The sequence below is a fragment of the Struthio camelus genome, chromosome Z, assembly GCF_040807025.1.
Source record: "Struthio camelus isolate bStrCam1 chromosome Z, bStrCam1.hap1, whole genome shotgun sequence".
Classification (NCBI taxonomy): Eukaryota; Metazoa; Chordata; class Aves; order Struthioniformes; family Struthionidae; genus Struthio; species Struthio camelus.
The window spans coordinates 32534765-32557353 of NC_090982.1; the positions used below are offsets into that span (position 1 = coordinate 32534765).

At 44.7% G+C, this 22589-nt stretch overlaps 1 protein-coding gene and 1 long non-coding RNA gene across 2 annotated transcripts; both read left to right on the forward strand.

The window, feature by feature from the left end:
- The first annotated feature begins 479 nt into the window (after positions 1-479).
- Positions 480-6783, forward strand: LOC138064469 (uncharacterized). Its single transcript, XR_011137728.1, has 3 exons — positions 480-1193; positions 3471-3624; positions 5085-6783. It is a non-coding gene; the product is annotated as an uncharacterized lncRNA (long non-coding RNA).
- Positions 6784-9540: 2757 nt separating this feature from the next.
- On the forward strand, positions 9541-14844 carry LOC104143021 (procathepsin L). Its single transcript, XM_068928229.1, has 8 exons — positions 9541-9633; positions 10070-10205; positions 10567-10689; positions 10774-10929; positions 11296-11520; positions 12972-13140; positions 13510-13627; positions 14434-14844. The coding sequence occupies exons 2-8, from the start codon at positions 10080-10082 to the stop codon at positions 14531-14533; spliced, it is 1017 nt and encodes a 338-aa protein (XP_068784330.1). The 5' UTR covers positions 9541-9633; positions 10070-10079; the 3' UTR covers positions 14534-14844.
- Positions 14845-22589: the final 7745 nt, after the last annotated feature.

The window sequence follows — 22589 nt, forward strand, 5'->3', positions numbered from 1 at the left end:
GGAAATGTATCTAGTTCTGAACCTGAATGTCAGGACAGGGCTGCGTGTAGATGCGTTGAAACCTGCAGCAGAGAAAGCCTCTAGGAGCAGAGATGGTAGCTGGAGAAGCTTCTCTTTACCCAGGCAGACTAATGGCCATGGCGTGGAGGAGGGATGCATCAGCCCCTGACTCCTGTGCCCCCCCCCAGCATGGCTGCTCCAGCCTTAACTGCCTTAAGAAAGCCGAAGAAATCCAAGTTGTTCTCTCTTAAACACAACATGCTTTTTGAACAGTTATTTTTGTTTAGTTGAACACAAAATTCTCAATAAAAGTTAACTGGAAGAAGAAGAACCAGCTGGCACTGTGTTCAGATTGCACTGTGTGCTCAGCTGTCTGCCTTTCATGCTAATAGGAGGTGTTTGGGACTGTTATCATGGGGCAGGGGAGCAGAAGACAGCCTAGGCATGGGGTGTCAGGTCAAGCCCTCTTTTCCAGTAATAGGCAAAGGTCAGATGTTTGCATTAAATCGTAGGTATTTTAAGTAACAAGTTTGTTGCAATCCATTGTGTAAAATAGCTTACTTGTCTGATACCCACGTCTCTGACTAGAGATACCGATGGGGAGGGAGGAATGTTAACAAAAGACACTGAAATGTGAATAGTGAAACTTGGATTTAGGCAGGCCTGAATGCTAAACAGCAAGGCCATGTTCCCATACAGCTGTATGCTGGCATTGGCATCACACCGATCATCCCGCTGCAGCCCCTGTGCTAGCACTGCACGACTCCAGGCCAAAAGATTGTCCAGTGCAAGAGCAGAGGAAGACTCTGGCGACTGGGATTAGGGCTGGGGATAAGGACACCACTGTGATGTGAAACTGTTACCTAAAGTATCTCTTGTTCAATGCCGACCACTAACTACACTTGTTTCACAGAATCACTGGATTTGGAAGAGACGCCTGGAAATCATTTTGTCCAACCTTCAACACGTCGCCCTGGACCCTGTCCAGATGGCTTTTGAGTATCTTCAAGGATGAAGACTCAACAGCCTCTCTGTGCACCCTGTGCCCGTGTTCAATCGCCCTCACAGTAGAAGTGTTCTCTTATATTCAGCTGGAACCTTATGTGTTTCAGTCTGTGCCTGCTACCTCTCATGCTGTCTTTGGGCACCGCTGAGAAGAGTCTGAGCATGTCTTCTTCACACCCTCCCATTAGGTATTTATACACCTTGATAAGATCCCCCCGAGCTTTCTCTTCTCCAGTTCTCTCAGCTTCTCCTCATATGAGATGCTCCAGTCTCTTAATCATCTGTATGGCCCTTCACTGCACTCTCTCCATTATGTCCATGTATTTCTTATGCTGGAAAGCCCAGAACTGCACCCAGCACTCCAAGTGTGGCTTCAGCAAGGCTGATTAGAGGGAAAGATCACCTCCCTCGACCTGCTGGCAGTGGTCTTCCTCACACAGCCCAGGTTACCGCTGGTCTTTTTTGTCATAAGGGCACTTTGCTGGCTCGTGTCCAACTTGGGCACCAGGATCCCCAGGTCCCTCTCTCCAAAGCTGCTCTCCAGTCAGTTGGCCCCCAGCCTGTCCTGGTGCATGGCGTTATTCCTCCCCAGGGGCAGGACTTTACACTTCCTGTTCTTGAACTTCATGATAGTCCTCTCTGCCCATTTCTCCAGCCTGTCGAGGTCCTTCTCAATAGCAATGCAATCATCAAGTATATCAAACAATAACTAAACCATTGTAAAACACTTTCAGCTTCATTTCACATCCAGACAAGTGTCCCATTGTGCAAACACACCCTCAGCGCCCCATGAGCAGCAAGTACAGAAGGTCATTCCTTATCCCATGCTGTCCTTGAAGCTATGGGAGTGTATTTGGGATTCTCAAAGGGGTTAGGATGATCAAAGAGGAAAAGGTCAAAAGAAATTCTGCTCTACTGATAGTGAGGAGGAGATTTCAATCAGGCAGGTCCTTGGTGATCAGCACAGTCCTAGAAAAGACCTGCTACAGTACCAGATGTAAGTGATAAAAATATTTGAAATGACTATGTAAATCTGACGGCAATTACTAGCATCCCAGTGTTCAGTGGGCTGAATATTCTCCAGGAAGAACTCAGAGACTGGCAAGGCAATGCACACTGCTGTGATTTACATTACTTCTTTTTGCATCCCCCACATTAGCTCCCCCTTGCATTTATTTGCATCTGCACAAGTGGGGAAAAAGAGAATGCATAATTATTTGCCACGGAAAACTTCTGTATTGAAGAGACTAGACTGAACTATCCAATGGTCGTTCATTTGATCTCACTGGCTACAGCAAGAGTTATATTTCAGACGCTGGTTCTCTTCGCCTCTGTTTTCCCATTTGTAAAATAAGAATAACAGTAGTTATGAGTCAGTACTGCTCTTACCCACTCAGTACACGCACTCATTTTTTCCCTCATACCTGCTTTTCACGAAAACAAATTTTAAAACACTATTTGGCTGTTTCAGTTGCTCTCTTTTCATCTGTGAGTAGCTTTTGTTTAACCTTCCCTCACATGATCTGTTAATGATGCCCAGCCTGTAACTTTTAAGTTTAAAAATAATTCCTCACATCACTCTGTCTTTAACCTTATCACGGGAAATGCTTTTCAGCATGTCAACTTGCCCTTTAGACACCACTGCTCCAAGAACAACAGAAGACAGACAAACAGATTTTCTTTCGTGCTCTGCAGCTGTTTACAAGGGCTTGCAGTGGTACAAACATTATGTCAAAGCACTTAAAGATTTCTGCTTTTATGATCTTTATTACTGCTTCATTTTTAAAACAGAAATGGTAGATCGTTTAAATCCAAATGAGATTTCAAATATTAAATAGTATATGAAATACTCCTCAATGCCTTCTTGGAACTCAGTTAAAATGCCTTTTCACTGAGATCCCTAGAGTAGAGATGGGAAGTTAGAAACTGGTCCTAGTCAGATCAACTTTACAATGCAGACAGGACTTGCAGCTATCTTCCTACTTGTTACAATAAGAATTGTAAATCAAGAGATAGTAACTACTTACGTGTAAAATTTGAAAGGAAATATTCTTTCTAGTATGAAGAAAAAAGCAGCAAAGTCCTTTAAATTTTAAAATTTACAGAAACATGAGAAACACGTCAATACAATGTAGAAATTATTCTATATACATTTTATACTTTTACACCAGCTATTTAATATGATACTTCCTCATATCCTCCTACTATTTCCCTAGTGTTAGCTTTCAATATCATAAACCTCCCAAAGCTCAGAAATGACTGTCAGCCAGAAATCGAGAGGAGACACTGAGAAAAGACTGAGGCCTCAATCTATGTGATGTTTGAAATGTCAAGTACGTGAGTTACACCATGGTCAAAGCTTCAAGGCTGATTTCAAGTGTGACTCAATATTTAGCATCTCTAAAAAAATACAAGTTAAGGTAAAAGAAAAAGGAAATCAAAACAACTCATTTTTTTCCACACAGACAAAAATAACTTCAGCAGAACAACAGAGACCTTGCAGGAAAATACTACTACTTTTGGGAAACCCTAATGCAGCAAAAGCAACCATATTAGGCTCCCCTGTCTTGCTTGTAAGGCAAGCAATCCCTTGCATCATTCCCCAGTTCCTGTGACCAGGTAAGATATTGAGATGTAAATTGAGTTGCCTTTGCCTTGTGACAGGCCAGCAGAGAGGCTGGAATGCAGTTTCTTATCTTGCACTTGAGGAGGAAATGATGGTCCTTGGGAGATCACAAGACTGCTGAAAACAAAAAGGTGTTTCAGAAGGGTAGTGTCACTGCTCCCCAGCCATTTCTAATGTCTTCAAAAAAGTCATAGAACTATCTACCCTTGAAGCAGATGCTGCTTCACTTTCTAACCTAATAAAGATGCAACTACTGTCATTATGAGTGTTCCAGCTGAATCACAATTTGAATCTGATTTCTTAAGTCAGTATTTATAAACGCTGTAAAAGCCAAAGGGACATCATAAACTCCCAAGTGACTTCAGATCTTTGGTGAGGAATGTCCATGTGAGGGAGGAAGCGTGGTTACTTTTTATGCAGCCACAGGAAGAAGAGTGATGTGAGAACCTCTTTTTACCAAAGAGGTAAAAAAAATATGCAGTTTTTAAAAGCTTTTTCTGAAACTCACATTAAAAATATACATTAAAGTTAGCAGCATTCCTTCTTTTAAGATGGCATATAGGCATCTCTCTCTCTATAACTTTCTCCACACATCCTCCTAACATTCTGAAAATCACTTCGGTGGTAGAAATTTTCTGTACTTGCTTTCTGTAAGAAGAATCTTTACTGTAAAATATAAGAAAAATATGATTATTTTGCTAAAAAGAAAGTTGACTGGGTTCTTCTAAGTTCCATTTTCCTACACATAAACATGATGTTGAATAACCAGTCCCTGGCTTCTAAAATCTGCTCAGTGCTTCTAACATATACCTCTGCTCTTTTAAACTGGATAAGCTTTAGGTTGACCAGAGGTATAGTTGTGACTGGGAATTAATTTATGTGTTTTTTTGGTAGCATCAAATAACAGCTGATCAAAAGCTTGCAGTGAAATGAAGTGACTTGTGCTTGTGGGTAGATGACACTTTAAGATAGACCTTGACTACTACCCGCCTGCCGTACAAGTCCATTTTTAAGTCAGAGTGTAGTAAACCAGATTTCAGTCAGATTAATTTAACCTAGCCCAAAAAAAAAAAAAAAAAGCATGTTCACGGTCACCACTTTTTAAGCAAGCCAGATCAATTCATGTGTTTCATAGATTCTGAATTTAGTCTTCATATTAATAGAAATTCAATGTTTGCCTAAATAAAGTGGCCTTTCTTTGCTGTTACATGGGAAAATGGCATTCAAGCAACCATTGATTTTTGCTTCAGTAAGGATCATGGCACACAAGTTACCTTGAGACAGCTGGCCTGGGGGAACTGCTTGCACGCACACTCTTACCATAGTACGTGACCTAGCTTACTCTTTTTGCATTGCACAGATGTTTTTGACACACTCGCAGACTTGCTGTGGCTTTGGAAGTCAACAGCCCCCGGAGTTTTGTCTTTTGGACTTCTGGGTCTTTTTCTTGCAGATACAGGTTGGCCCTTTCCTCTGACAGTTGTATCACAAAAAAGATGAAGAAGACGGACTTAAAGCATGAAACAAGTTTCAGAAATTCTGGATTCAAACAACCAGAGCGGTTGCAGAGGGAGAGAATTGTGCTGCACACCTAGGAAGAACTGTGGCAGGGAAGAACTGTGGCACCTGAACTTCATGTCAGTAAGATGCTTCCCTGAAGATCGATGTTGAGTTGAACCCTCTGGCTACAGAGGCAACACATCGCTACGTAAGCCCTTGTATCTATTGAGAAATATGTAGCCTCAGCCATCTCGAAACTAGTAGCTACAAGGTTGTTGTTGATAGGCAGGCTATCTTTTAGCTGTTGCAAGGGAAGAATGATCCTTTAGTAAAAATATGTTGTTGTATCTTAGGACAGGGGCAAAATAGCTGGAGTTTTGCAAATATAGCATTCCCCAATAGCCATTTTTAACAAGTAATTCGGGAAGTTACCTTCTAAACAGGAAAGATTTGAAATAAAGGATAGAGGTCTTCTTCCTTCAAAGTTTTAATCTTTTGCTTACTGCAGAAAGGACTGTTACTACTGTGATTAACTTGGCAATCTAGGTCTCCTCTGGAATGGAATGGCATGGCATGAGTAGAGGTTTGAAGATGAGGGACTGAGGGAGCTCTTGCTTTCAACCAATCTCTCTACTAACCTAGAAGGAGTGCTTTGCACACAAGACCCCCATGCCGTTACTGGTTCCCGCAAAGATGCTTTTGGTACAGCAAAGACTGCTGGGTGATGGGTGTCATCAAGTAGGGTCATGAAGTAGCAGAGTTTGGATGGAAAATGATTTTTGGCAGTCTGTCCATTCAATACCTCTAACTGCTGCTGCTGCTGATCCTCTGTTCATTTCAGCAGAACACCGCCACACTAGGCTCTCAATCTGGCGTGTTATGGTGTACAGACAGGAGCAGTAGAAACAGCACTGGGACAGAGGGAAGTCTAGTAGCAGCACTGGGAATAAAACTATATATTAGCTGTATAATACAGCATGTTTGCCTTGATTTATGTTATCAACAGTCTCTGCAGTGTTGCTGGCAATCCTGGTGCTGATGACAACGTCATACAAATCTCAGACAGCAGCTGTTTGCACAGGAGTTGCAGGTGGTCCTAGGCCAGTTTCCTATCACAAGTTTCTAAATGGCCCTCTTGTGATGACAGGTTCTGATCTTAGCCCCTGCCATGCCAATTCTCCTTGCACATGGTTATGTTTCTGCACCTGGGCTGCAACGTTTCCTCTACCTTTGCTTCTCATCAAGGGGCATAGAGATTTGGGACCTTAGGACTAGTCTAGTTAAACACCATGATGAGTAATTGTGCAGCTGGGCTGAATAAACAGGAAAGGCACGATGACTCGGGGAGTACTGAAGGCAGAGAGACAGAATTCAGCTCTGCAATAATAGTGAAAGCAAGGGAAGGCAAGAGGAGGCACGGAAATCGTGCAGTTAAGGAGATTCACTCTTGAGAAAAGGGGAAAAGCACTAGGAGAAAGGAGCTGGAGGACCTACCAAAATACCTGGAGAATTGATATGTCCACACACACTTATGACTCCATGCAAGCTGAAAGTTAATGCGCTGAAGGTGAAAGTATTCTCCCAGAATCGCAACAAAATGTCAGTTAAAATTTGCTTATGTAGGGCAGCTAAATAAACTTGTACTGTGAACTTAACTTCAAAGTGAAAATGATATGTGGGATTTGCGTGCGGGTATGGGTGTGCATGCATGTCGGTATGTGGTGTGCGTGCATGCACTACGAGTCTCCACAAGGAGAGGTAGTGTGGTTCAGTTAGTATACTGTGGTATCACATGCTAGCTGATGATATGGTAACTTCCCCATATAGGCAAGACCTCATACCATCTGGAAAAGCATCTGGAAAAGCATCCCAGCATGCATTACAGAGAAGAAACATGTGATTTATGGTGCAATACTTTCTGTAATTTCGAACTTGCCTCTCTGTCACGCCAGCTAAATATCTTGCCTTTAAAAAAAAAAGCTTCTTCACCAAAAGTTCATTTGAGAACTTAACTGTAGCCTTTGGATGCTGAGTTGTGTCAGATACAGTTGTAGAAATATAGCTAACATAAATGGGACTGAAATGTCCCATTGCACAGAAAATATCAGCAAAAATCTGTGAGGGAAAAGCTTTTCAAATGCCACACAACTGAAAAATTATTCCAATCTCTAACTATAAGTTAGTTGCACTATACAAATTTCATCTCAATCTCATGAATTATTTACACGTGAATTGGTTAAGCAGTGAAAAGCTTGCTGGAAAGATACAGATACACATGCTTATTCAGTGCATGCAGTTTCATTTTCCTATGGAAAGAAGAAAATAGGACATTTTCCTTGGAAAAGGCTGGTCTGAAACTGTTGCTTGACAAATACAAAAGAAAATTGTTCTGTTAAGTAGAAAGCACACAGATATCTAGCTTAATATTTCAATCCGTATACACTACTAATTATTAGATCTTGTGTAAATGTGTAATGTCAATTGTTGCAGTGAATACGGCACTTTTCCTTTTTTTTTCTTCCTTTAAAAAAATATTTCTGTGAAGGTTGTATGGCTAACCACTACCTGTAACAAATTGTAACAACTTGAAGCAAACTATGAACTTTCACGAACTTCAGCCACAACAAACCCTGAAAATTTGATTAGCATAGATTTTCCCAGCAAATAAATATTAAAAATGATGAGGCATTCAGTGTGCATTTGGTGCGCTCCAATTTGGAAAGAGCCCTTTCAATTTTTGTTTTACAAAGATCTCCCAGTTTCCTGCTCCAAGTGACATGCCTGCATATGTATCAACCACCCTGATACACCAGTTCTGACAGTCCATTTGCAAGCTTATACCGAAGTAAGCAGCTTAGCCTTAAAACATCTTGTTTTCTTGGCAGTTTTAGAGGACCAGCTTACGTTTACTGACTAATCAAGGAAGACCATTGTTAGGTGTGTTTACACTTACATTTTTTGTGCAGTCAGTATGTTAGTTCAGTGACACGAGACTTACATCAGCACTTTCAGGAGAAAAGACAAGCATTACATTACACCTCCACATGCATTTGGTTCCATGGGGCTTCTCTGGGCCAAAGACTGCTCCTGCGATAATCGGCACAAGGAAACATGTTTGCTTTAGTGACGCACTTTATGTCTTCTCTTAAGACATCAAGAAAAAGGGAGAAGCACACATCATATGATTTCTACCTTATTGCTGTTGTGCAACAGTCTATAAACCCTTTTTTTTTACATAAACATGTATTTTCAAGTTTGCAAGCGAAAGCGGTCAGAAATGTCAGCTTTACAAGAGTTGCATACCTCTTGCTGCTCATCTATTGCCAGAGGCAAGTTTCCTGCTTAAAATGAACGTCGGTTCACTCCTGGTTAGATGTGCACTGCTCCCTCCGTGAGTACACCTCCAACAATTTCACTTGTGCAGTAACTTTCAGCGTCACAAACATCTACAGCTTTGCAGTAGACATTACTGGACACTGCACATACACTAGCCACACCACAGTGAAATAAATACCTGACCCCTGTTAGGGCCAGGTCCCCAGGCAGCAAAAGAACAGTTTTCACATGTAACATTTGGGAAAAATAAGTAGTTTCCTGGGCAGGTTTCTTGCACTAGTGCTGGCGTCCCCGTAAGCGCCCTGGGGAAGCTGCTGGCGAGAGGGACGCGTCCCCACCGCTGCCCGGTGCCAGCGTTAGGGGAGACGCCGCGCTCTGCGGGGCATTCACCAACACCTGCCTCAGGGCTGCGACCCGCAGCACCTCTCCCGGACCCACACGGGCACCGGTGATCTCTGCCACCACCCAGGGCAGGCGAAGCACGGCGCAAGCAGGCTCGCGCCCCCTTGGTTTGCCTCCACGCGGGCTGCTCAGCTGCCGAGGCCGCGAGACAACGACCCCAGCGCGTGAGCTGCCCTCCTTGACCCGCTCCGATCAAGGGCGACTAACGGCAACGGGTCTGCATTTCTGCGGGCGCGAGCGCAGAAATTTCTTTTTTCTTCTGCTTTCTTTTTGTTTGCTTGTTTGTTTCTTTCTTTCTCCTCCTCTCCTTTTTCCTTACTGTCTGCCAATTAAAAGCTTCAAAAACTCCTAGTCACGCTCGAGGCCGGAGAGCTCGGCCGCGCACCACCACCCCGCCACAGCCGGCCTTCAGGGACGCTTAGGCCAACGCCAGCCCTGGCCGCGCCGGGCGCCCCGGGCCGCGCCGCCTCCCCTCGCCCCAAACCGCACCGACCCCGCGCTGGGGGGGCGAGGGGGGGGGTCCAGGCGGCCGCTCGCCCCCCCCGCGGTGACCCCCGGCCCTGCCCAGCCCCCGAGGCCGGCAAAGCCGGCGGCTCCCGCCCTCCGCCCGCCCCGCATGGGACGCCCGGCCCGGCCGGGCTCCGCCGCCAATGGGCGCGGAGCGGCGCGGCGGGGCGGGCGCGGCCGCGGCCGCGGCGGTATAAGAGGGACGGCGGGGCCGCCGCGGCCGGGACGGGCAGCGGGACAGCGCGGGGTCGGGGCAGGTGAGCGGGGCAGGCCCGGCCCGGCCCGGCGGCCGCCGCCATTCCCGGCAGCCTGCCGCGGCCTTGTTTAGCTCCGCCGGCGGTGCGGGGAGGCTCCCGCGGCCCGGGCCGCTCTGAGGGGTCTCCGGGGAGGCGGCGGGGCCTCAGCCCGCACCGTGGCGCCGGGGGTGCGCGGGTGGCTGGCGGCGGGGGGGGACGGGCCTGGGCCTCGCAGCGGGCGGCGGCGGCGGGGCGGCCCTCCCCTCAGCCTGCGGCTTCTGCCGCTGCGTTTCACTCCTCTGCCCCGCAGCTGGTGGAGGAGGCTGGGTGGGCAGCGACTCGGTGTGGGCGAGCAGTGTTGTCCGGAGCCGGGCATCTTCCCCTGCTCGATGCCTTGAAGCAGAGCGTGGCTGGTACGCCGTGTTTTGTCTGACCGCTGTTGCCTAACGCCTTGCAGATTTGCCAGCATGAACGTCTGTCTGGGCATGCTCTCCCTGTGCCTGGGGCTGTCCGCCGCCGCCCCGAGAAGAGACCCCGATCTGGACGGCCACTGGCAGCTGTGGAAGTCGTGGCATAGTAAGGACTATCATGAGGTGAGAGCCCCCCCACCCCGGACGGGTGTGCTTAGCTTAGCAAACACCAAGGCACGCAGCTGGGCCCAGAGAGCTGAGTCATGCGTGACTGCTTTGTTTTAATGCTGGCTCTGATCTGCATTTGTGGAAGATAGTCCCTCTTCCCAGATCCCTTTCCTTTGTTCGTGTAGCTAATCGTTTGTGCTGTGTTTGTTTTATCTTCTGAGGATGGCAAAATTACCCTCTCTTGCATAATGTTCAGGTTTTTGTTTGAGTAACTTCTCTTTGCTTGAGTCTACTAGCTGTAAGAAAGCATACTGTAACTAACACAAAACTCTGCTTGAACTTTCTCCTTGAAGTATGTTGTTTTCTGGCCCTTCAGAGAGAGGAAAACTGGAGGAGAGTGGTGTGGGAGAAGAATCTGAAAATGATTGAACTCCACAATTTGGATCACTCCTTAGGAAAACACAGTTACAAGTTGGGAATGAATCAGTTTGGTGACATGGTATGTATAAAGGCAGGTGTAAACCATAGCTCTAAAGAGCAGTGTTTGCTTAGACGGTGATTACATGTTTTGAATCCTCCTAAGACAACTGAGGAGTTCAGACAGCTGATGAATGGCTATCTCCACAAGAAGTCAGGACGGAAGTACAGAGGATCCCAGTTCCTTGAGCCCAGCTTCCTGGAAGCACCAAGATCTGTAGACTGGAGAGAGAAAGGATATGTAACTCCAGTTAAAGACCAGGTATTCTATGATGGTGGGCTTCTAACTAGTTATAGAATAACTGTATAGTTATTCAGTTCTCTGAATGCTGCCTCCATTTCCATAGAGCAAAAACACTGAGGACTTGCTTAATGAAGACTGGTGCAAGCTTACTAAATTAATTGCAACTTCAATAAAATTTCTGTACTACTTTAGAATTCATGGGATTTGTTCTCACATAAATGTCTAGAAACTGGATAGACTTCAGTAGCTTTAGTTCATGTTCCTAGTGTATACAAATGAAGCTGGACTTGGCTTGTTCCTTTTTCATATTTGGATGGTGGTGGGTATTGTTTATGTACTTGATTTGCCTGGAGTGGTAACTTGTGACTTCACTTTTTGCTTCAGGGTCAGTGTGGCTCTTGCTGGGCTTTCAGCACAACAGGAGCTCTGGAAGGGCAGCACTTCAGAAAAACTGGCAAACTTGTTTCATTGAGTGAACAGAATCTGGTGGACTGTTCCCGTCCTGAAGGGAATCAAGGCTGCAATGGTGGTCTCATGGACCAGGCTTTCCAGTATGTGCAAGACAACGGGGGAATTGATTCAGAGGAATCCTACCCATATACCGCAAAGGTAAATGTAATAGCTGAACTCGTATTGCAAGTGTTACATGTTTGTCCACACAAAGTATGTATATGTGTCAGGAAACTCCTACCTGGAAAGGAAGTTGTCTACTGAAGTAGTCATCAGTACATGTGTTCTTCCTCTTGCATCTCTTCCCCAAGAAAACTAGGATGACTCTTAGCCCCAGGTTCAGTAAGAACTACGTACTGCCACTGGTCTTTGAGGTCAAAACCTTACCAGACCAGCTGGAAAAACTAGAGCAAATATTTTTATTCCTCCTCCTTGTTGCTGTCCTCCTATCAGACCTCAGGTCTTATCTTCATTGACGCCCTAAGCCAAGACCCAGCACTTGTCAGAACTGCTATTTAGTCTTAGGGACGTAATTCTGCTTCTCATCACTAAGCTATTATGGAGTGCTACCCACAGACCAGCTAATTTCTGTAGCTGGCAAGACTGTGGCAGATGATTGCAGTCAATGTCTTATGTTCTGTTTCTCAGCTAACTGTGTGGAAATGCAGATGATGGGCAGACTTCTGAAACAGTTCTAACGATCTACCAGAAGTTAAATTGGCATTAGAAAAAGAAAGATCAAGAATAGTGATCTGACTTGAGAGCCCAAGGTGTGGGCTTCCTGCTCACTAAAGATACTAAACTTAGTTCCTTCAGATAGCAAAGCTGATTGCGGTGGTTAGTTTGCTGATTATAATCAGCAAACTGAGTTGCTTACTGTGCCCTGTGTTCCTTTAATTGTTCCTAAGTATATAAGGGGAAAGGCAGCTCCCGCTCTTTTATCACACAAGTAAGGCAGGGATGTGCATGCTCTCGTTTATCTTGACTTCAGCATGGCCTGACTTGCAAATTAAGCCTCCCTCTTGCGGTAATTGGCTGTGGTACTAACAGTTTAGATTTCGTTCTAAAAAAGATGATAATGTGAAGAAGAATCCTAAAATAAGAAGGCTGTATGTAAGTCTATGTAATAAATGACCAATTTCCAGATTATTCAGAGTAGTTTTTGGAACTCTTGGACAGTGTGTAAAACTGGATTTTAAGTGCTTGCTTGCTGAGCAGTTTCTGGACTCGTTTGTAACTAATGAATGGTTGGCTCTCCTCCATTGCCCATTAATGCATTCTAGGCTTCTTTCCTCTCTGAAAAGAAATTTGTCCTGCCCACCAAAGAGGGCAGGGTTGCAGGATGTGAAGCCCTTTTGCATCCCAGCAAAGCTCCCCTTATGGAAGGGTTCCCCCGCCACGGCCCCGGTCCTTTTTTCTCCTTTTTTCTGTACCTTGGGGAAACTGGAAAATAGCTGCTTGCTTTTGTTCTGCTCTTCTCCTTTAAAAGCATTATTGAAACAACGGGATCCTTTTTAAAGGCAATAAAGTTGCAGATGTAGTTTCTGTGCTCACCTGTATGTGTCTTAAGTGGAGAACTATATATAGTAACTAGGGCTTTTTCCCTTTAGGATGACGAAGACTGTCGCTACAAGGCAGAGTATAACGCTGCTAACGACACTGGCTTTGTGGACATCCCTCAGGGACATGAAAGAGCTCTCATGAAAGCAGTAGCTTCCGTGGGTCCAGTATCTGTTGCTATTGATGCAGGCCACTCTTCGTTCCAGTTTTATCAGTCAGGTGAGGATTTGTTAGCAGCTTGCATGCAAAGAAATCTTTGCTACTTGCTTAACACAGGATTGATTACCCTTGAATTTAATTGAGGGAAGGCAGGAGCTATGACCTTGTAACCTCACAACAGAGCCACGGTTTCTTTTAATTCAGGTCTAGATTCTCCACTTTTGGAACTTCTTGCATACATGTGTCCTTGTCCCTCAGTTTCTGCTGTGGCACAGTTCACTTGGAACCTCTCTATGATTAATTCAAGAAGCTGTACAAGGCCTGATTTCTGAAATGTACATATTCAGATGAGGGAGAAGGGTTTCCTGAAAGTGAGTTTGCCCGTATGCTGGGGTTGTTTCTTATCTTTACAAACTTATTCCTCCTCAGGTATCTACTATGAACCAGACTGTAGCAGTGAAGACCTGGACCATGGTGTTCTGGTTGTAGGTTATGGCTTTGAGGGGGAAGATGTAGATGGCAAGAAATACTGGATTGTTAAGAACAGGTGAGGTCTTCCTCTGTGTCCAGTACCCTTGCAGGGAGAGGGAGGGAAGGAGGGAGTTACTTGTCTCTTCTTGTAGTTTTGTGGGGGTGGGAAAGATGGTTGTTGATATACATGTGCAAAACCTGGAGACTGTTCTCAGAGTATTATATGGCAGAAGTTAAGCACAGCTTGTGCTGCTGGCTGCCTAATAATTGGGCCCCAAGCAGCAAACTCGTTCTTCTGCATTTTGAGTTAATTCCAAGGATCTTCATGCTGCAGTAGCCCAAGAAGCTGTTAAAGTGGTGGAGGTGAAGGGGAATAAGGTTGTGGGGGGAGATAGATCTTTGGAAAGGAAAGGGTTGCTCACTTGGGTGAAGTGGAGTAGCCCTTGAACTTTTAAAATGGAGTTAGACCCCTAAGCCAGAGGGAAAACAGTAAACTAAGGCCAAAGGCACATCACATGAGCTTGTCTTATTCTCAGCCCTACTAGGGCACTACCCTCAAATCCTGCTTGCAGACTAGGTTCTTGCTAAAAAAGACGGTAGGGAGCAGTGTCTCTGAGCTTCAGACCCCTGTAATCCAGGACTGAATGTAGAGGCTTCCACCTAGGAAGAGGAGCAGCTAGAGGGCTGCACCCTGCACCCTCTATTTGGTAAACTTTTGGTGCCGCTTCTGTCTGTAATGTACCTTGGTTTGTTTGAAAGCCCCCTGTAGCTTGTTTGTAGCAAGAGTGCAGAAGGCAGCAGTTCTCAGTTTCAACCCTTTCTGTAGGGTAAATATAAGTCTCTTTCTGAAAATGAAAACAAACCCTTTACTTTTATTTTCAGCTGGGGTGAGAAGTGGGGTGACAAAGGATATATCTACATGGCAAAAGACAGGAAGAACCACTGTGGGATAGCAACAGCTGCTAGCTATCCACTTGTATAATTTGAAGACTGAACATTTCAGTGCAAGAGGGGTTTTAAACTGAAAGACCAAACCCATGTTCATACATGTGGTAGACTTATATCCTTCAAAAGTCAACTTGATATTTTTTTACTTTTGAGTTTTACATGTTGGTGATATGCCACTTGTTTTAAATTAATGTAAATGTTGGTATGTAAACAGCTTGTAATATTGCTGGCTTTTGACTGCTTAATCTAATAGATTCTTCTATGTATTTTTTCCTTTTTTAAATTGCAATGTGCCCAAAGTTTTACTTTTTAAATAAACACTTGAATTCCAGTGTGTACAGATGACTTGGCTTTTTGGTCTTTTTTCTTGACACTGTATCAAATAGTCATCCTAAATGATACTGTTAACTGAATCTTGTATAGATACTTCTTTCATGAATTACAAAAATGCAACTGCATCCAGAATGGCTAACAGCTGTTAGAAAATGGAATGTAGTATGTCTGTGAAACAACAAATTATTTGAAAGGAGAAGTAGAAAAATACCTTTATCCACTAAAATACTAGTCAACGTGACCAAAATGTGACCCTCACTTTTTTTTGCAGCTAACTACTCTTGAATGTAAGTGTATTGATTACGCTAAGTCCTGTGATCCTAAGGAGTTGCTGGTATCTGTGGTTCTTTGTACTTCACAACAAAAACTTTACTATTTTCATGTCTTGCAGTATAGGATTTAACTACCCAGTCTTCACTTGGCTCTAGTCCTGTGATTCCTGGCCTAATATTTCCCTTGCCTCAAGGGGGATTAGAAGAATCAGACTGCTTTAATTAGGGTACGGGTTTCCTTTTGAGCATGTAGGGTGGAGGGCAGGAGGCTGGTTCTACTGCTCAGCTAGTGTGGGTCCTGCGCTTATGAAGCCATAGGTTTTAAGTAGATTTTCTCTGAAACCTGTAGTAGGCCTACACACAAGGGAACACTTGGAATACACATCAAGGAAGCTGAGTTCCCTTATTGTGGGGGGAAAGAGAATTTTAAAACTTGCATTTTCTAAACCCTTCTTGAAAGGAAGAAGCAAAACTTTGAGGTATCTAGTGTAATTGAATCTCAACTGTTGATCAGCTAGGAGCCTGTCTGTGATGAATTATAGATGAAATTTTGCAATCTGAATCTCCCTTTTCTCCCTTCTTAAAAATAAAAAAACTATGTGGATGAGCCTCACTGCAGAGACTATTTAACAAGCTACAGCAAGGAAATACTAGTTAGCATTTAGCTATTCAGCTGACTTGCTAAACCTGTTATGAAGAACAGCCACACTGCTTGGCAGAAAGTATGGACAAAACAAATGCGTAAGGCACTCAGCTGATGGTCCTCTAAAGCATTACTTCCAGAAGGAAACGGTAGCGGTCTTTCAAAATGGGAAGCAAGATCAAAACTCTTAAGGAAGTGAATGTGTAAGCTCCCTGTGCAGCACCTGCTTTTCATTCTAGTTTTCTGAAAACAAGGTGTTAACAGAGACCTGTCTCTCTAAGCATTCTTTTTTTTTTTAATGCAGGAAGATTACTGCAAGTTTAATGGCACTTTAGATGTCACAGGTTTTATATCCTGATTCTAACAACAAGATAGTGAGACTATCCACTGCAGTATTAGCCTGGTACAAAGCCTGCTGAGCATAAGAGAAAAGCGTTCTATTAATAAAGCCAAGCTTAATGAAAGTTACTGGGAAAACAATTGTTGGTGAACAGTTGGGGAAGGAGAAGGAAACAACTTTCTAAAGGGTGTGTACACAAATGAGAAAGTAGTTCACGAGAGAGACATCAGCCTATGACTTTTTTTTTTTTTTTAAGAAATAAAATGTGATAACAGCTATTTGTATGCATTAAACTTCCTGACTGTTCTGGCTGAATATCCTCTCTTCTGAGTAGAATAAACACATAGAGGGGAAGGGTAAATCAGGTTGTGCAGATAAGTAAATATTTACATGGTCACCTTAAGTAACAACTTCACCAGGGACTGCCATATGTGACACTATAAATACTAAAATTTTAGTAAGTTGTAGGTAAGCAGCCCAGCAGAAGTTTTAAACCTGTTATGTTTCAAGAACTGCGTTAAATGTTTATGTATATAATTCCATTGCAGTTGCCCCGTCTTCTAAAGAACTGTTTATTTACTTTAGAAGTGCATTTATGATGTATCTGTTGATTTCATAGCGGGATGTGTCCTGTTGGGGAAAGTGTCCTCTCTGTTATCAGTTGCTCCTTTCTAAAGACACAGCAAATGAACATCTTACATGTGTGTGCACAGAAAACTCCTGAGTTGTTCCTGGAAGTTATAGGTAATTAAAGCCTTTGATGACTCTGTTTCTATATTGAAATACTTGATTTTAGTCAGGAATATACTTGGTTGTATATTCCCGTTGAAAGCTGAAGTTGCATTTATTACAAGATATATTATTTTTAAGGGTTTTAGAGCACGTGTATTATCAGAAAATTGTCCTATTTAGGCACTGTCTGAATTACAGCAACTTACGTTAGTGAGGTCTGATTTTCATGCTGCTCTAAAGATGTGATTTGGCCAATATGTGACAGGTTTAGTAGATGATAGTTCTGTACAGGCATAAGCTGTATGATCGTGGCTTGCTTTCATCTCATTGTAAAAATGAAGATGAAAAAAATTAAAATGAATTTTAATTAAATTTGGGAAGAAAAAAGGTTTTGCATTTGGTTTCTGTGTGCTGGTGCTCCTTTGGTAGATACGGCTTGTCCTAAAGGTCTCATGAGAATAAGTTTCTCCCATCTGTCTGGTGAATGACTGTATTTATTTTTAGTTGGTCGTACGATTCTAATGTCCTTGAGGTGAGGAAAACTACGAAAATAAATTATTTAACTTATGCGTGAAGTGGTTATTCTTTAAACTCCGGTGAGAAATGAATCTAAATCTCATGTACGAATCTATTTCTTTTCACATTTAAAAAAAAAAGTCATTTGCATTCTATCTGTGAAAACTAAGTACAGTGTAACTTTGTTTTTCTTTCATGTCCATTGTTTCACATCTTTGCTAATGTTAAATTTATTTCTAAACATTAACAGTTCAGTAAATAAGCTTACTACCCCCCCTTACCAATCTATGCAGGAAAGCAGGTTTCAAGATAGTAACTTTCTAAAGGGCTATGGTGACAAAATATTTTTTATCTCATTCTGTTGCAACTTTTCAGGGAAGTCAAACATGTGATGAGTTCTATCAGTGAGGTTTTACTGTAGTGAATGATTAACTGGTCATTTGCATTAGGACATTCAGCAAGTACATCATACCTAGACAACTGGAGGCATAGGAAAATAGGAAAACCCACCCCAAAAAAACAAGGAGGAAAAAAACCATAGCTTTTGGGTATCACTTATGGAGTATCTGCTCTTTAATTATCTTTTTAATTAAATCAAAAATCTTGCCGGGTATCTCTTAAGTTTAATATTGATTAATCAGTTTTTACATATTAGATAGTAACTGCAGCTCCTGGATTTTGACTGAGCAAATTGAGCGTACTCTGATGGCTGTGTTAACAAAAGCTGACTTGTTACTTCCTAGCTCTCTTTGCACTTAAAGTACAGGACAGACTGAGATTTTAATTGCAGTCTGTCCCAATATCCTTCACTCTTTTTTTCTTTATTGGGAAGTCATAGCAGGAAATGGTAAGACTTAAGATACTGTTTTTAAGAAAGGATTGGTTAAAGATGAAATCACTTGGTGGGGATGTGTGACTCATTCTCTAATCAGTGCTTTATGAGGTCATTATTGAAATTTCAGGTAGATGCAGGGGTACTTAAAGCATTTAGAAGAAAGGATGCCATCAGACACAAATCTAGATGATATTCAATAAGGCTTCTCTCAACAGACACAAGGAGCCAAACCTGCAGCTTCAGTTTGGGGAGGAGGAGGGTTGGCTGCATGGTGGAGACCTGATCTGTGCGTTAGTTAAGGCCCCTAATATAATGAGATTAGGAGATGCTATCTTCACTTATGTTCTCAGGGAGCATCACTGTATTTAGATTCTTTTTTCAGGCTAAGCTGCATAAAGATTGGTCTTAAGCCTTCATTTCTGTGGTAGTTACTTATTTCCACTACGATTATTTCTATTGAAGAGCTTTTTCCAACCTTTGTGAGCCAAGGCCCAAAGAAATGATGAAGTCAGGCATTTATAAAATAACCGCTGGGTTCTTCTTAAAGTGTTTCTTCCTTGTTTTTTGTTCATTTACAATTCTCACCTTCTCCAGGAGAGCCAAAACATATTTCCGAGTAAAACCTAATAGCCTTTCCTAGTCAAGTAATGTGGGGAAACAGATGTGGTAGAAACATCAAGGTGTATTGTCAGGTGTGGGGCTGCAGCTCTGGTTCCTACTCCATAACCTTCCGCAGCCTTGCCTATTTGGGAAGAAGTGGTCAAAGATGGAGCAAAGTCAGAGGGGGAGCCACTTGGTTCCTCAGCCACCTGCACAAGACATTTCCAGGTAAGGTTTGGTTTGTGTCGGCCTTAGGGGAAAGTTTGTGGCTGGGCTGAGATTTGAGCAAAGAAGAGAAGGTTCTTCAGCCTGGTAGGGGTTGTCCTTGTGCTTTATGTGGTATGGGAAACTTTTGACATATATCTGGAATTAACTTTGGGTTTTGAAGTTTTTCATCTGCATTAGTGTGCATTCTTCTACCATGAGACTGGTTTAGGTGTGCTCTTCTGGGGTGCCACAGCAGGCCCTCTGAAGCTACTGGGGTTATGACTTTATGGGTCTCCTCAGGAAAAGAGCAATCTCAGGAACTGTAGTGGAAATATTCCGTGTAAGTTTTGGAAGTAATGATTGTGCTAGTTTCTTTTAATTATTAGTAAAACCTTGCACAATGCGTGTGCAAGAACATAAAATTGTTTAAAACAAATGCTGGGCTGTTAGACACTCACTTAATCCCAGTTAGTACATGGAGGGAACAGATGCTGAAATAGGGTGCTGAGAACTCCTTGCTGCTGGTCACAGAATCACAGAATGGCCAAGGTTGGAAGGGATCTCTGGAGATCATCTAGTCCAACCCCCCTGCTCCAGCAGGGTCACCTAGAGCACATTGCGCAAGATTGCATCCAGGCAGATTTTGAATATCTCCAGGGAAGGAGACTCCACTACCTCTCTGGGCAACCTGTGCCAGTGCTCAGTCACCCTCACAGGAAAGAAGTTTTTCCTCATGTTCGGACGGACCTTCCTGTGTTTCAGTTTGTGTCCATTGCATCTTGTCCTGTCACTGCACACCACAGAGAAGAGTCTGGCCCCATCCTCTTGACATCCTCCCTTCAGATACTTGTACACATTCATGAGATTCCCCCCTCAGTCTTCTCTTCTCCAGGTTCCACAGGCCCAGCTCTCTCACCCTTTCTTCATAGGAGAGATGCTCCAGGCCCCTCATCCTCTTTGTAGCCCTCCGCTGGACTCTCTCCAGCAGTGCCATGTCTCTCTTGTACTGGGGAGCCCAGAACTGGACACAGGACTCCAGGTGAGGCCTCCCCAGGGCTGAGTAGAGGGGCAGGATCACCTCCCTCGACCTGCTGGCAACACTCTGCCTAATGCACCCCAGGAGACCATTGGCCTTCTTGGCCACAAGGGCACACTGCTGGCTCATGTTTAACTTGTTGTCCACCAGCACTCCCAGGTCCTTCTCGGCAGAGCTACTTTCCAGCAGGTCAGCCCCCAGCCTGTACTGGTGCATGGGATTATTTCCCTCTAGGTGCAGGACCTTGCCCTTGCCTTTGTTGAACTTCAGGAGGTTCCTCTTGGCCCAGCTCTCCAGCCTGTCCGGGTCCCTCTGAATGGAAGCACAGTCTTCTGGTGTGTTTAAGACTGCAAGAGCTGGGCCTGTTCAGCCTGGAGAAGAGAAGATTGAGAGGGGATCTCATCAACGTGTACAAGTATCTGAAGGGGGAGTGTCAAGAGGATGAGGCCAGCCTCTTCTCCGTGGTGCCCAGCAACAGGACAAGAGGCAACGGGCAGGAACTGAACCACAGGAAGTTCCATCTGAACCTGAGAAAAAACTTCTTCACTGTGAGGGTGACTGAGCACTGGCACAGGTTGCCCAGAGAGGTAGTGGAGTCTCCTTCGCTGGAGATATTCAAAACCCGTCTGGATGTGATCCTGGGCAATATGCTCTAGGTGACCCTGCTTGAACAGGGAGGTTGGACTAGATGATCTCCAGAGGTCCCATCCAACCTAAACGATTCTGTGATTCTGTGACAATGTCCCTGTATTCCTCCCAAGTGGCCTGTCCCCTTTTCCACGTTCTGTAGACTTCCTTCTTCTGTCGGAGTTTTGCCAGGAGTTCCTTGCTCATCCGTGAGGGTCTCCTGCCCGCTTTGCTCGACTTCTTCCTCAGAGGGATGCACCGATCTTGAGCCTGGAGGAGGTGATGCTTGAATATTAACGAGCTTTCTTGGACCCCTCTTCCTTCTAGGGCCCTACCCCAGGAGATTCCCCTAAGCAGGTCCCTGAAGAGGCCAAAGTTAGCTCTCCTGAAGTCCAGCGTTGCAATCCTACTTACTGCCCTGCTTGCTCCTCGTAGGATCCTGAACTCCGCCATCTCACGGTCACTGCAGCCAAGGCTGCCCCCGGGCTTCACCTCTCCAACCAGTCCTTCTTTGTTCGTTTGTACAAGGTCTAGCATTGCACCTCTCCTCATTGGCTTCTCCACCACCTCAGTCAAGAAATTATCCTCAGTCCTCTGCAGGAACCTCTTTGACCGTTTGTGCCTAGCTGTGCTGTCTTCCCAACAGATGTCAGGGTGGTTGAAGTCTCCCATGAGAACTAGGGCCTGTGATCGTGAGGCTACTTCCAGCTGTCTGTAGAAGGCCTCATCGACGACTTCTTCCTGATCAGGTGGCCTGTAGTAAACCCCCACAACCGTGTCACCCATGTTAGCCTGCCCTTTAATCCTTACCCATAGGCTCTCCACTTGCTCTTCACCCACCCCGAGGCAGAGCTCCACACATTCTAGTTGCTCCCTCACATAAAGAGCAACTCCACCACCTCGCCTTCCTGGCCTGTCTTTCCTAAAAAGCACATAGCCATCCATGACAGCGTTCCAGTCATGCGAGCTGTCCTTCATTGCCCTCTGCAATGAGATCATGGTCCTGCGACCGCACACAGATCTCTAACTCTTCCTGTTTATTCCCCATGCTGCGTGCATTGGTGTACAGGCATTTCAGAGAGCCAGTCAAGCATGCAAGCTTCCCGGGAGAGGTGCAAGAGGATCCTCCATAGCCATGTTCCATGCTGTCTCCCCTGGCTGCCTGCACCCACTGGAGGCATCCTGGCTTGAGCGGTGTTTTACTGACTACCCTGTCACTATACCACTCCCCTTCCCCCATCTTGCCTAGTTTAAAGCCCTCCTTACCAGGCTGGCCAATCTGTTGGCAAAGACGCGCGTGCCCTGCTTATTGAGTTGGATCCCATCTCTCCCCATCAGCTGTCAATCTTCAGACAAGGTCCCATGATCATAGAAACCAAAGCCCTGCTGCCAACACCAGCGGCACAGCCAGTTGTTAACTTGGAAAACTCGTCTACTCCTCCTCCCCTCCTTTCCCCTCACAGGCAGGATTGAGGAGAAAATGACCTGGGCTCCCAGACCCTTGGCCACCATTCCCAGAGCTCTGAAGTCCTGTTTGATGGTTTCCAATTTGCCCTTGGTGTCATTAGTGCACACATGGGTACACAGCAGAGGGTAGTAGTCTGATGCACGGACAAGCCTTGGCAGTCTTTCCACGACATCTCTTATTCGAGCCCCTGGCAGGCAGCAAACCTCTCTGGACAGGAAGTCAGGTCGGCAGATAGGTGCCTCTGTCCCCTGCAGCAGGGAGTCACGCACAACAATCACTCGCCGCTTCTTCCAGGTGTTCCCACATGGCAAGGGGTCTGTTGGGCCAGTTGCTTCCCTTGAAGCCATGCCCAGTTCATTAGGGTGTAGCACCTTTCTGGGTTTCACATTTGTTATTGCCTAAAATGTGTAAATCAAATGCAATAAAAGGGGCTTCAGAGCTGCTGTAGTCATAGATGTTTTTTCACACTTACTAAGGAGAC

What these genes read in the sequence shown, in the direction of transcription:
- LOC104143021 (XM_068928229.1), top strand. Translation starts at nt 10,080, where the DNA reads ATGAACGTCTGTCTGGGCATGCTCTCCCTGTGCCTGGGGCTGTCCGCC. An exon ending in ATAGTAAGGACTATCATGAG is followed by an intron (nt 10,206 to 10,566) that starts GTGAGAGCCCCC and finishes CTGGCCCTTCAG; the next exon opens with AGAGAGGAAAACTGGAGGAG. An exon ending in GTTCCAGTTTTATCAGTCAG is followed by an intron (nt 13,141 to 13,509) that starts GTGAGGATTTGT and finishes ATTCCTCCTCAG; the next exon opens with GTATCTACTATGAACCAGAC.